General features: G+C 44.8%; 1 protein-coding gene across 1 annotated transcript in view; it reads right to left on the bottom strand.

Moving 5' to 3' along the window:
• MAST3 (microtubule associated serine/threonine kinase 3) overlaps positions 1 to 14,686 on the bottom strand; it is a 268,364-nt gene that overhangs the window by 183,249 nt on the left and 70,429 nt on the right. Inside the window, exon 2 of the mRNA XM_085638360.1 lies at positions 11,201 to 11,232. Within this exon, the coding sequence (XP_085494486.1) occupies positions 11,201 to 11,232 (32 nt within the window). The remainder of the gene's footprint in view (positions 1 to 11,200; positions 11,233 to 14,686) is intronic.

Below are 14,686 nucleotides of genomic sequence, written 5' to 3'. Positions count from 1 at the left end.
CGTGCTGCTTGCTTGATGTATGACTCAACGCAGAGATGTCTCCATGGCAACCTGTATTTTTGGCTGCTTTCAGAGCTGCTGTCAATATTGCAAAAATCCATTTTCCACTCAGTTAAGATGAAAAAAAGATATGATATTTGCATTATCATGGAGCAGGGGTATGCCTGGCTTGTCAGAACTCGCAGATTATTTGAAATGAGGACAGGGGAGGATATGGAGGTGGACGAGGCAACAAATTAACAGGGAGAGCCGAGCCAGAGTCGAGCCAAGAGTCGGCTCTCAGAGCCCGTCTTCGAGCCGAGTAATAGCCCGTGCATGAGCTGAGCCTTGAAAATATTTGACATATAAATCATGCAACAAACATGTTAGAATATGATAAGGTGTCTTAAAAATAAAAATAAACATATCTTTAAGATAGGGAAGCGTCTTACCTTAGTACATCAGATCATGTCTCTATAGCGAACAGTATTTACTAAAAATGAAAGTATTTAAACCGAAAAAAAAAAAAACCCGCCTTGATGACAAAGGTATTACTGAAATAAGAGGCACGTCAATTGTCATGTGTACCCTATATGTGGCCTAGATTCTTACTGTACACAAATCCACAATATAGTTTATTACATCAGTCACAAGAGAAGGTTGTGTATAGCGAACATCCTTGATATGTGATAATGAACAAAAAGAAGGCTTGGAAACAAAGTATTTGCCGAGGAACACACAATGTAGCAGCGAAGCCGGATTGAGCCCAGATTTTCCAGTTTCACACTGTGCAATTCAGCCACTAGAAGGACACTTCGTTCTGCACATCAGCGATTCATACTTTGTCCCTAATTCTTTGAAGACGAGATTAGAGCCGAGTGACAGGCAGAATCCACATTATGTTTTGGGCAGGTGAACCTCCCCGGGACATACAAGCGCTTTACAACAGCTAGAGACCACTTGCACTTTTTTTTTAGCACAGGGAGACTTGCCGGGATTCACAGGAAGTGGAGCCGAGGCTTGGACAGGAAGTGGAGCCCCGGCTGGGACAGGAAGTGGAGCCGAGGCTGGGACAGGAAGTGGAGCTGAGGCTTGGACAGGAAGTGGAGCCGCGGCTGGGACAGGAAGTAGAGCCAAGGCTGGGACAGGAAGTGGAGCCGAGCATTGGACAGGAAGTGGAGCCGAGGCTGGGACAGGAAGTGGAGCCGCGGCTGGGACAGGAAGTGGAGCCGACGCTGGGACAGGAAGTGGAGCCGAGGCTGGGACAGGAAGTGGAGCCGCAGCTGGGACAGGAAGTGGACCCGAGGCTGGGACAGGAAGTGGAGCCGAGGCTGGGATTGCCACCAGTACCTTGCATGGTTGGCATTTGTAGTCAAAAAGCTACAAGGCCTCACATTAAACCTTGGTTCATTTTGGCCTCGATCTGAGCCAGAGCCAGGCATCTTGCTCAAGCCCTGCTCAAGCTTTCAGGGGATCCCCCACCTCTGGGAGTGCACCCAAATTTCATGCCCTCCTGGGGCCTATCCCTGCGCCAACATGTCAGTGCTAGCCTCTTGTTGATTAACTCTTCAGCCCCTGTAACAGTGGGGACCCCTGCATCTGTGGTGTAAGAACAGAGTTTCATTTTCTGCTCCTCTGTTGCGGTCTTCACGGCTCACCCACCTAAGACTTATTGCTAAGATGCTACAATGAAAAGGTGAAGGCGTGTTGCAGGCTCATGGCAAGGTGGCATGACCACTTCCTGAGCACCCCTGATAGGATACTTCAGACAAGAAGTCCCACCCCCGAGAGGCATTTGGGCTCATTGCAGGCTGATATAGCCTCTTTCATACCTTTGTGCTCCAACACTTTATTCTAGATGCACAGACTCAGGAAAGACTGGACTTGACCCCAATCAGAGCTTCCCTGCTCAGATGCATCCTACAGAATTCCCACCCCCAGGAAGCATGAAACATACATATCAATATTTTTGAGGTGAAAGTGGGAGATTTAATAATAAATTGGGAGAATTATTTTTCCCATTGACTTCTATTGAAGATGAGGAAACTTTAGGTGGGAGCTGTGCTTAATTTGTAAAAATATATATATATATTAACCATCACACTCCTGCAAGTGTGACAATTAAAACTATTGCAGACCACCTAAAGCTGTAAGAATGGTGTGTGCTGCATGTTGGATTCATTTTTAATGCATGTGATTATTTTAAACAGCTACTGCTGTGCTCATTTCAAAATTAGACAAACAGTGCCACCATGTGGCAGACTGTCATAAGGGCCTGTGTTGACAATTAAGTGCCGGGGTCAAGCACTGCAAACCACAGGCTCAAATTAAGCACTGTGTGGGAGACAGCTAAATTAAAGTCATTTTTGGCTTCAAAAATCGTGTATCTCCTGCCTGAATCAGGTCCTTTGGCATATATGCATAAAGGCTTCTTGCAGAGTAATGTGGCCTCTCTCAGTGCATCCTTGCTCTTATATTTGAGACAGATAGTCCTGCCTCCAGGAGAACATATTTGTGTTCGGATACATCATGCAGGGAGTCCCGCCTCTCTGGAGCATGTGTGGTGTGGCCTCTTTCATAGTTTTCCTACTCAGATATGTCACACACATGTCATACTGAGTGGTGCCATGGCAGTTCAGCTTCACAGTGATTCGCTTCCTCATAACTCAAACAAGAAGTTGTGTGAGTTTGGTAGAAATGCAGTAGAGCCAGTTTTTGGGCTAAGATTCTGAGCTTGGAAGACATATCATTGAGAAAGCATCAAAGGTGCACAAGCCGACAAATCAACAGGGGCAGCCGAGCCGAGCTAAGGGTCTGGCTGGGCTCTAAGAGCCCGTGCTCGAGCCGAGCCCTGAAAATTGTTGGGAGCTGAATCATGCACCGAACATCTTGTGAAATTATGATAGTGTCTTTGAAACTGAAAAAAAAGGATATTTCTCAAACAAGCAGAAGCGTTTCACCCCAGTACATCAGATTATTTTTGCACAACGCCGACCATGATCTCACGTGTTGGAAGGTGTTCTGATATTTGATAATGTAGAAAAAGGAGACTTTGTAAAATAAAATATTTTCCTAGGATCACACAGTTTGGTAGGAAAGCCAGAATGGGTCCCATATTTTCTAGTTTCACATTACTCTATTGACCCATCAGAAGGCTATCTCTTTCTCTTCTTCTTAACACCAAATGTTGATGCTTTGTTTTTAATTCTATATGCATGACGGTAGGGCGCGGGTGGAAGGCCGAAGGCGCACTTAAGCTCGACTTCTTTTGGGCTTGAGGTTCCAAGAGGAGCTCGAGCCAGGCCTCTGGCTTGATCCTGGCTCAAATGTTTTTGACTCCAAGGCTGTGAACTTAGTGGTGAGCAGGCTCGGTCCTAGCAGGGGGGCCGGGTGGGCCAGGCCCACCCAAACATGACCACCTTTGGCCCACCCAATCACGGCAGAAGAGGCCACAAGTGGCCACACGGAGAAGGCACCTGTTCAGTACTTCCTTCATCTCAACGCCAGAACGTCGAAATGTTTTTCTCACTGTCTCTAAAATTGAAATTGGGCGATATGTTTTGGGGTTACAGGTGGACGAGCAAACAAATTAACAGTGAGAGACGAGCGCAGGCTCTGGCTTGGCTCTTAGAGCCCAGGCACGAGCCGAGCCCTGAAAATGTTTGCAATGTAAAACACACTGCAAACATCACGTAAAATATGATACATTCTCTTCAAAATTCAAAAAAGTGTATTTAACACGTGGAAGCTTTGACATTAATGTCACAATATGGGGCTGCACTGAGAAGTGCTTATTGAAAGTGATAGTTTTTAACCTTGAGCTTACAGTCATTCCTGCCCCCGTCCTCACACTGGTGACAGTGCTAATAGTGAACCAACGGGCGACAGTTGTCACGTGGATCCTGCATGTGGCCCAGATTATTAATGAGCGACATTGATCAATTAAATCAAACACAACAGGTTTTTGTATGGTTGGATTTCAGCTCTTACTCTCAAGTAACTCTTTATGTGCTCTGTATGCCTGTTAGGAAGAAGATATGATGTAACCCTTGGGCTTGTAGGCTATCTTACAGAATTGACCAAAATTGGTCCCACATTGGCCCACTCGAACAAACTCTTGACCCATCCAGATGGAAATTCCTGGAACCGGGCCTGGTGGTGAGGTGGGTAAACAAGGTGTTGACGTTTGGACCAGTGGGTAAGCAATGGAGCTGTCAACGCCAGGCATTATTTTATATACTGCATGCACCGAGGGATGGGAGAGATTCCTCATGACGTATGTTTCCACGAGTCACGTGATACACCTGAGTTTAAATGTTACTCACCTGTACATTATTTTCAACATTTCATTCTGAAGCAGACACTATTAGCATTCGCATCTGATCCGCGTCTCACTAACCAAAGATCATGCCATGTCACCGATGACATCACAGTCTGTTCCAGTAGCTACGGTATGGCCACCAGCTATTACGTCATTCTTCGGCCACTGTAGGTTGACCTTTCCTGGGCGTGGGTTCATCGTGCGCACCTTGTTGAAGTTTTCGAAGATGGTTGTCTGGGTAAAGGAGTGTGAGCTCTCTAAAGGCGTGTCCTGGTGGTGAGCGCCCTGTGCCGGGGCCCTTCTGGTGCAGCACCATGCTCATACAGATAGTGCTTTTTATGACAATCATAGGAAAGGTTCTTAAGACAGTAAAAAGCTAAGAATGCTTCACTTTTTAGGGCATTTAAAATAATCGAATATCCTACCCCTTAAGAAAGAACTAAAAACACATGTTTGTGTACCCAGCTCATATAACGTAGATTCTGTTTCGAACCCCAGTTCTTTGTTTAACGTTTTGAGATTGATATGTGTGCATAATTGTAAGGTAATGAAAAAACACAGGTTATTACGTAACTTTCAATTGCTATTTTATTTTTTGTGTTCTACGGGTAAATGTTCACTATTGTGATGTATGTGCATGGTCCCCTAAAAAGGCAACGTCCTCTCATCACCTGTCCGGTTCCACCGTTCTTCGCTCCGGCTGGTTCCGGGGTGCGGGTACACACAGAAGGACGCGTACATTCGCGTGACTTTGAGATGTATGCAGAGTTAACACAACAGTGCTCGCATCTGCCATGGAGGGGAGGGCAGCTGGTCTCCTGATGAGTAACCGCGCCTCCATCTGCCGTGGTGGCGCTCTCCACCAGCCACGTGACGGCGCGTGACGGGGACCTGGCGCTCACAGCACCCTCTCTGCCTCCCCCTCGCTGGTGCCTGCATTATTCATGGGCTGCCCCACTGTTCAAAGCTGTTCCTGAGTGACACTCGTCGACTCACGATACCCCTGCCCCTGGAGGGCTGGGAGACAATGGTTTCTTCCATGAGTGTCCTGTTGGGAGCAGGAAGTCCTCAGGGTGCAGTAACCTTTAGTCCTGTAAGAGGCAGGAGGGTCCGGCCTGGGGTCTTCAAATGACTTTATGTCATAAAGCAAAGGTTTCTCTGGTTCTAGTCCACCGGAGTGAGCCAGGACTACAATTCCCAGAAGAGAACCAGGACTACAGCTTCCGGGAGTGAGCCAGGACTACAGCTTCCGGGAGTGAGCCAGGACTACAGCTTCCGGGAGTGAGCCAGGACTTCAACGCCCAGGAGAAACCAGGGCTACAACTCTTAGAAGTGAGCCAGGACTACAACTCCCAGGAGTGAGCCAGGACTACAACTGTAAGAAGTGAGCCAGGACTACAACTCTTAGAAGTGAGCCAGGACTACAACTCTTAGAAGTGAGCCAGGACTACAACTCTTAGAAGTGAGCCAGGACTACAACTCCCAGGAGAGTGCCAGGACTACAACTCCCAGGAGTGACCTTGGACTGCAACTCCCAGGAGTGACCCAGGCCTACGGCTGCCAGAAATGGGCCAGGACTACTGCTCCTAGGAGTGAGCCAAGACTACAACTGCCAGGAGTGAACAAGGAGTGCAACTCCCAGGAGTGAGCCAGGACTACAAGTCCCGAGAGTGACCCAGGGCTACAACTCTTAGAAGTGAGTCAGGACTACAACTCCCAGGAGTGAGCCAGGACTACAACTCCAAGGAGTGAGCCAGGACTAAAACTCCAAGGAGTGAGCCAGGACTACAATTGCCAGGAGTGAACAAGGAGTGCAACTCCCAGGAGTGAGCCAGGACTACAAGTCCCGGGAGTGACCCAGGGCTACAACTCTTAAGAGTGAGCCAGGACTACAACTCCCAGGAGTGAGCCAGGACTACAACTCTTAGAAGTGAGTCAGGACTACAACTCCCAGGAGTGAACAAGGAGTGCAACTCCCAGGAGTGAGCCAGGACTACAACTCCCAGGAGTGAACAAGGAGTGCAACTCCCAGGAGTGAGCCAGGACTACAAGTCCCAGGAGTGACCCAGGGCTACAACTCTTAGAAGTGAGTCAGGACTACAACTCCCAGGAGTGAACAAGGACTACAACTCCAAGGAGTGAGCCAGGACTACAACTCCAAGGAGTGAGCCAGGACTACAATTGCCAGGAGTGAACAAGGAGTGCAACTCCCATGAGTGAGCCAGGACTACAAGTCCCGGGAGTGACCCAGGGCTACAACTCTTAAGAGTGAGCCAGGACGACAACTCCCAGGAGTGAGCCAGGACTACAACTCTTAGAAGTGAGTCAGGACTACAACTCCCAGGAGTGAGCCAGGACTACAACTCCCAGGAGTGAGCCAGGACTACAACTCCCAGGAGTGAGCCAGGAGTACAACTCCAAGGAGTGAGCCATAACTACAACTCCCAGGAGTGAACCAGGACTACAACTCCAAGGAGTGAGCCAGGACTACAACTCCCAAGAGTGAACCAGGACTACAACTCCAAGGAGTGAGCCAGGACTACAACTCCCAGGAGTGAGCCAGGACTACAACTCCAAGGAGTGAGCCAGGACTACAACTACCAGGAGTGAGTCAGGACTACAACTACCAGGAGTGAAAAAGGACTAGAATCCCCAGAGTGAATTTTGATGTTTAAAATCCCTTTGAACAGGAACACTGAGTCCTTGGTGGCTTGGAGTAAACTGGCACCCTTATCCTGACCACCTGAGTGTTCGAAGGGAGGTCTTTAGATTAGGAATGAATATACATTCAAACCTGGAACATCTGTCTATTTGGCCTCATTGCGAAGGGACCTTCTGCCTCCCTGCTCCACTGTCAGACGCCCTCCTTCCGACTCTGACCTAACAGCGCTTACTCTAGGTGTAAGAACAGTGTTCGGCACTATACAAGCATCCACCATGAAGCGAGGATCCCAAAGTAGGCGCAATCCAGCCTAGGGTGGAGCCCCCCAAGGGTCAGTGCTGACTCCACTTAACGTTCAGAGGAAACTCCTTCACAACACCCCCAACTACAGGGTGTAGGATTCTAAACCAACATCAGTGATACACATTAGTTTCGCACAAGAGAAGTTTTAAAAGAAAAAAGCACATAAAACTTCTAAAAACATTTTTGAACAAATGAACTACACATGTCATACCCCAGTGCGCGCACGGCAAGACTATCAAACACATCCGAACAAAAGCCTAAGCCCTCGACTTAGATTCTAATTCTGAGTAGGTTGGAAATGGTTGTGGTTATCACCACACTGAATAAACACCATTACTGGGGTTTACAGGTGTGGTAAATACATTTTATTTCAAATTGTAGAATTGGAAATGAGGCGTATTATTTTTAATTGGTATTTAACACACAAAATTCTCATGTTTTGCCATCTTTCTATGACTTTGGAATTCCAGAAGGTTTGACCTGAAGAAATCTGTCAGTGGATAACAACATGGGTGGATAATTCTCAGACATCTCGGAATTCCACTCCCCGTACAAACAAGTGTTGCCGTGTGTTTGTGGACCGGAAGCCGATACTAGTACAAAATAGTGGGTGTATTTTATCCAGGATAGGTGATAGCGGGTGAGTTAGCTGGATGTAGCGTAAGTAACAAAGGAAGCGTATGGTGTGGTACACATGCTGATTCCAGAGACGTTGTAGACTTTGGTAAGACCGTGTGCGGTGTAAGATTAAACAGGAATGTTGAGAAAAAGTAGGCAGTTGGTGGCAAGTGGGTTAAGAGATCAGATAAAGAGTGCATCAACTATTGAGAACATATAGTACGGAGTGCCGTACCGCAGCTTTCTGGCGGACGATGGATCCCTTTTAATGCTATCAAAGCGGGGACCAAACCTACTTCTTGGGAATTTGTCAACCCTACTGTGGTGTGAAACGGTTAAGATCGAAACGTCTCTGCATAGACAGTGGAGTCTACTTCGGAACGCCATATCCAGTTCTATACACACACGTGGTGGCTGCCCGGCCTTCGCAAAAATCTAGAAGTCATTTGCATTTACAATGAAAGTGAAGGGAGACAGTTTCTAGATACGTTTGAGAACCAAAGACGGGCTATTGCTGTGATATCCCAAATCCTGGTTAATATGGAAACAAGGTATTGGCCCTCGTTGCGTTATAAATCATACAGTCATGTTTCGGTCCTTAGCACACTGAGACAATAATCTAATTTTCTAAACTAAAGAAAATATTAGACCATTTCGACTGAGTGATCAATTCTGAGAAGCGTTCAACATCAGTCAATGGTTTTTGATACAGAGAGAAAGGTATTCAGCCAATAACCATTCAACACAGGACAATGTGATGCAAATTAAAATCTAATAATCCAAACATAATCTTAAACTATGATCCTATGATCATTCAAACATGTAATCACTGTAGGGTGATTTGAAAGATTTACACCACTTAGGGCCTCATGTAGGAAGCCAAATACCGGTCGGTAACGGCCGATTTTCGGTAATTATACCGTTACCGACCGGTATTTTGGCTTTTGAGATGTAGGGGGGTATTTACCGAATCGGTAAAATTACCGAATCGGTAATATTACCGATTCGGTAAATACCGAATCATGAAATGAGATGTAGGGGGAGTGTGTGGTGGGTGTGGGGATTCGTTATTTACCACCAACTAAAGGTTGGTGGTAAATGACGAATAGGTGAAAAAAAGCATTTTTGTGCACGTTTAAGTGTGCAATGTGGCAGACATACATGCCCTTAGGGCATGTATGTGCGCCACATGTGCACACATGGCCGAATCAGGGGTGCAACAGGGTGTCAATGTGACACCCTGCCACCCTTGCATGTGCTCCCCCATTACCGAATCGGTATTTACCGATTCGGTAATTACCGAATTTTTCCGATTCGGTAATATTTACCGACTCATTACCTACATTGCATTTACCACTTCATAAATACCGAATCGGTATGATTCGGTATTTATGAAGTGGTAAATGCCAGCCCACCTACATAAGGCCCTTAGTGTGGTCTTTAACGTAGGGGCGGATTAACTCCATTTGTTATTTCTCAAACTATGTGTGGACATTCAACATGAAAGAATATAGAACATGTTGATGTAATTTGTGCTGCCTTTTAAAAAAGGTACATAGATTAATTCCAGTTACCTAAATTCAATAGAAAAGAAGGCGATGCTAACAGATAAAGCGTATCTCTACTGGCAACAACACCCCCACCGTCTTAAAATATTATAGGCAGGCAAAGTTCCTGGACTCAACAATGGGTGGTGAAGCAAGGCAACCACCGGCCACACCACGGGTAAGTGCAGACACACATTATAAAAACAACTTACAATATTTACATATGGAATGTGCAAACAGGACACTTGAAACAGAAAAAGGATTCAACTCTAGCCACCTCCCATCATAAAGTTGATCCCATGTGTTCCGGGTCAACATGTTTTTCTCAGACCTGCAGAGTAAATATAGTTTGATAACCCCACCCACATTTGAGGTTGACAACAGCCGCTTACTTTATCAGAAAATGAATTGTTTTCAATGCGATTAAAGTCTGGAAAAAAACAGTTGCTGCTCCTTGGGACGTTTTGTTGAAAGGAATGCTCTTTTTTTCTAAAATTTGAAAGCATCCTGACTTGTTTATAGGGTAATAGGAACTAGTAGAAATATTTAGATTAGGTTTAAGTATTGTGTTTTTGTTGAAGAAAAGAAGATGTACTGTATATAAGAATATTCAATTGTGTATATGCATGCACCAAAAAAGATACGTATAAAAAGGTTTTGATTTAAAAAAAAAAATCTTTTTCAAGACTCTTGTTTGAACTGCCCGTTGTCCATGATTTGAATTGATATTGAACGATGACGCAGGACTGGCTCACTGATTTGGCCTTTTGCAGCATAAACAGCGAGATCTATTCTAGTCTACTTCCCAGCATAGCGATGAGATCTTATTGTTGATTTGATTATAAAAGATAAATAAAGTTTAAAAAACAAAAAAAAAACATTGATATTGAATCAGTCAAGAGAGAAAACCTCGAGGGGAGGAAAAATTCAAGTTTTTCTTCATTCTACTATATCGTATATATTTGTCCCAAAGAATTGTTTGTTTATAATATTGCTCCTTGGGCCCTGGCCAGGAGTGTGGTAATAGATGAAACAAACCCAACATTGATGAGCGAAAAATCAATACACTTGATACCAATCACTTCTTATCATCACATGCCTCAAAAGAGCCCACCTCTGACATTTCCAAACAAAGTGGCACAGACTGTACTACAAGAGCAGCAAGCATTGCAGGGAAGCTAAGCTAGCTTTGCAAAGTGTGGTTCTCAAAAAATTCAGGACTGACTGAAGGTCTCACATATGACTGTGTCCATATTTCATGCACATGAATCCCTGTAACCCTCACAATAGATGTACCCCTATACCACCGGAAGCTGACTTAAGAGGCTTGCAGGAAGGGGGCATTTGCTTGGAAGTAAAGTTGGGGAGCACAGAAGGATAGGACAGGGCCCTGCTTCAAGGCCTAGGATGGGGGAGTGGAGGAGAGGAAAGGGTCTCTTTTAGGCACCATTTGCCTGCTGGGTATTGTAGTACCAAAGATGCAATGGAAATGGAATTTGAGGACTCCAAAATGCGAAGTGCCATTAACGTAAAATCCAGGACTGACAGACGGTGTCGTACGAGACAGGAAGTAATCTGTCGGGTAAGCAACAATTGCGGTGAGGGTACATGTGGTCAGGGGAATGGATTACAGAAATCCTGCTGTAAGGGTCGATCCATGTCCACTCTCACCATGTAAACGCAAAACACAATTACATAAGTGTGACCAACATCCTAGAACATCACATCAGTGTAACAGCAAAGAGTGGCAGACAGAAAGTCGTGACTCACGTGCTCCCTCTGCGAGGCAGGCTCAGCTCCTTCTGCGAGACAGAGAGAGAGAGAGAGAAGGTTATCAGGGTTTGTGAAATTGCCACTTTTCCCAATGTACACACTTTCGAGTAGATGGGGCGAATAGCCTTGCGCGACAATTGTGTACAAAGCACTCCAGCTTTTATCATTAGCAACCACTGATTACTGGATTACTCTGATGACAATACTGCATTCAAGGGTAATTAGGGCAGAGACAGCTGTGGCTGGCATGACACTGCCCTGTAATTCTAGGTGTCTGTGATTCTTGAAGGACAGTGACTGGCGGGTTCAGACATTTCTTCACAGATGTGGTTAATGTGAATATCTTTATCACGCATCTCGGGCTGGAAGCCTGTGAAACTGCAATCACTGACTCATCGCACTCCCTTACTCATACACGCGCTTGCTTGCTATCTCAGTCACTCACTTGTTTACTCTCACTTACTGATATACTCACTCTCTCATGCACTTATTCACTCAAAACCTGTTACTCTTTCATACATTTACTCACTTATTCTCTTTTTAGCTCACTCATGCTCTCACCCACTGATGAACTCACTCATCTACCCACACATTTATTCACTCTCTCTCACATGTAGTTGCCAAGACACTTGCTCATGCATTCATTGAGTCAGCTGCATGCTTGTTTGCGCTTTCACTCATTCAGTCACTCATTCTTGTGCTCGCAGACTCCTTATTCATCCACTTCTGTTGCGCAGGCCCACTAAAGTCTACAGAAAGAGCCTCTAATGGTCGTATAAATGAGCATTTGGGTATTTTTGAGGGTATCTCCAGTCTCTCAAACACACATACTCACTCATGTGCTCACACTTAGTCACTCACTCACCCATGTCTCACTTTGAAGACCAACTATGCTCTTTTACAAGAGCCTCTTTTTATGGTATATGTTTGCATTGAGGGTGATTTTCAGGGTATCGTTCACTCATTCGTTTATTCACGCATTCACATTTTCACTCTTTTATGCACTGACTCACATACTCTTTTGTTGTTGCGCGGCTATACTCTGTTGAAAGAGCCTCTGATAGTGGTATAAACTGGCATTCAGGGTGTTTTTAAGGTTAATACTCGATTGCTCAGTCAGTCACTCGCTCACTCACTCGCTCACTCACTCACATCTGTTTTTGCTGACCGGCTATACTCTGTTGCAAGACCCTTTGATGGTAGTATAAACTGGCATTCAGGGTTTAAGGTTATCATTCACTCACTCACGTCTGTTTTTGCTGCCCGCCTATACACTGGTGCAACAGCCTCTGATGATGGCACAAAATGGCATTCAGGGTGTTTTTAAGGTTATCTTATAACTCACTCGCTCACTCATTCACTCACACAGTCACTCACTCAGTCATTCACATGCTCACTTACTCCCTTGTTCATGTCTACTTTGGAGGCCCTAATGCATTCTGTTGCAGGATCCTATTACAAAGGTGTAAATTGGCATCTTTTGATGTATTTGAGGGTTGAAAGACGTCTCGCTGTTGAGGTCTACAATGAACAAATCCGGATGCTCGGAGAATGTCTGGCTCATTTTGGGGCCGGATTTTGGTAAATTGCATTAAACGCAAGGCCTTCATTGTACAAGTTCTGAACAGCGATATCTTCCAACCCAGGAGTGCATTTATGACAAATTGGAAATTGATTTTATCAATTTACTTCTATACAACAATAGAACAAAACTAATGAAAACTAAATATGCTAGAGTTAGACGTTAGTTAGACATTCCGAAATGTTATCCAGCCCCATATTTTCTCCTACCCAGAACTCACCCTTCTGTTTAACCCCTTTGAGAGGTCCTCACTTCTTATGAGGTATTTTGATCCGTCAGCGGGTACATTTTGTTTCGCTCTTTTATTTTTTCGCACCTGTGCCCCTACAACACTGTTTAATGCATTCATGAGTGATGCCACCATCCCAGCAGGGGGCCCACAGGCCCCTGTGTGTGTAACCATATAAACAACCGTGAAGCGTCTATTTTTGAAATAACAAAAAGTCTGGTTTCTAGATCACATGCAGGTCTCTGCCAGTTCCCAAGAAGGGTATGAAGACTTCGCTGGGAGCCTCTCTCTACACATTCTGTGCTTAAAACTCAAAACTCACACTCCAATGTGTCTGCACAGATGCAGACTCAGCTAAGATTGCCACCGCCATGGCTGGGGTGATGCTACCCGTCTGCTCTACACACCCTCAGACTATTTCATTACCATATATTAACATCAGAGGAGGCAGCCAGGACAGCCATGTATTCCACAGAGGATACTACATCATTAGATGAATCCCCTTCAATCTCTCTTATTAAGAACTTCGCAATATAGGCCTGCTGACCGCCACCTAGTTATTTAGAGCAATTTAGTTTTATTACAATTTTCCTATAGGACGTTCAATATTACAAATGTGTAATTAATTTTGTCTTATAGAAATAAAGCAAATTGCACAGCTCAAAATAAATAACTGTAATATTCAGCCAATAGCAATACAATACTAAATAACTATTACAACTTAATATATAACTTAACTTAATAATATTAAATAAAATATGGGAATTAAGGAGGAAAAGGTCCACAGAAAAGACATTTTATGAGAAGTACTGAAAAATTAAATGTCATCCTAAAAATGAAAGAAAGTGTTCCAGACAGCTTGTTTTTTTATTAAGTTATTACATTTCAAGTAGGTATTTTCCAACAATGACAGATTTGACAATTTTAACAAATCAATTCAATATTTTAATACTCGCAGTTAGTCAAAATCACTTAGTAAAACAAATAAATCTCTAATAATTCATTTGCCTATTCCTTTCGGTTAAACCAGTTAATAAAAGAATCTTTTTTCCTGGTTACAAGAACAAAATACAGATCAGATGAATCCCTTAAAAACATCCTTCCAAAAACTTACTGCAATACTTTTACCTACAGAAAACTCAGGTACGTGAGTTTGATCACATCCTAGAGTCTGACACTTTCAGCGACAATCGTAGTCACGTAAATGTAATTTATTCTTTTTACTGGAGACCAATAGCCTATTTGTTTACAAAAAGTCCAGGAGGTCACAGACAATCTTGGGTTATCCATTTGGGAAAATATTGCATAACATTCCAAGCTTCTAAATCTAGGAGACATTCCATTTTTTTTTAAAGTCTAAATAGTCTTAAAGATTCATTTTGTGAGTGTTGGACAGGCCACATGAAGGGCTTGCTCCCTCCCCGCATGACAGGGCCCGAGCCCCGGCCCCCCAGGTGTTACCCAGAGAAGCGACCCGCACCCCGTCCCAAGACGGGATTCCTGCCCCCGGACATCTCTGTATCATGGGGCCGAACCACTACCGGCTCCCTCGCCCGGCCCGGCCGCCATCTTGGACACGGCACCACGAGGCCGCATGGCCTCAGCTCGACCCTAACCCTGGGCCTGGCCAGGCCCCGACATCCCGGCACCACCATCCACCCAGGAGGTGAAC

This window comes from Triturus cristatus, chromosome 12 (genome assembly GCF_964204655.1).
Source record: "Triturus cristatus chromosome 12, aTriCri1.1, whole genome shotgun sequence".
Lineage (NCBI taxonomy): Eukaryota > Metazoa > Chordata > Amphibia > Caudata > Salamandridae > Triturus > Triturus cristatus.
This window is presented reverse-complemented; position numbering and strand designations above follow the sequence as displayed.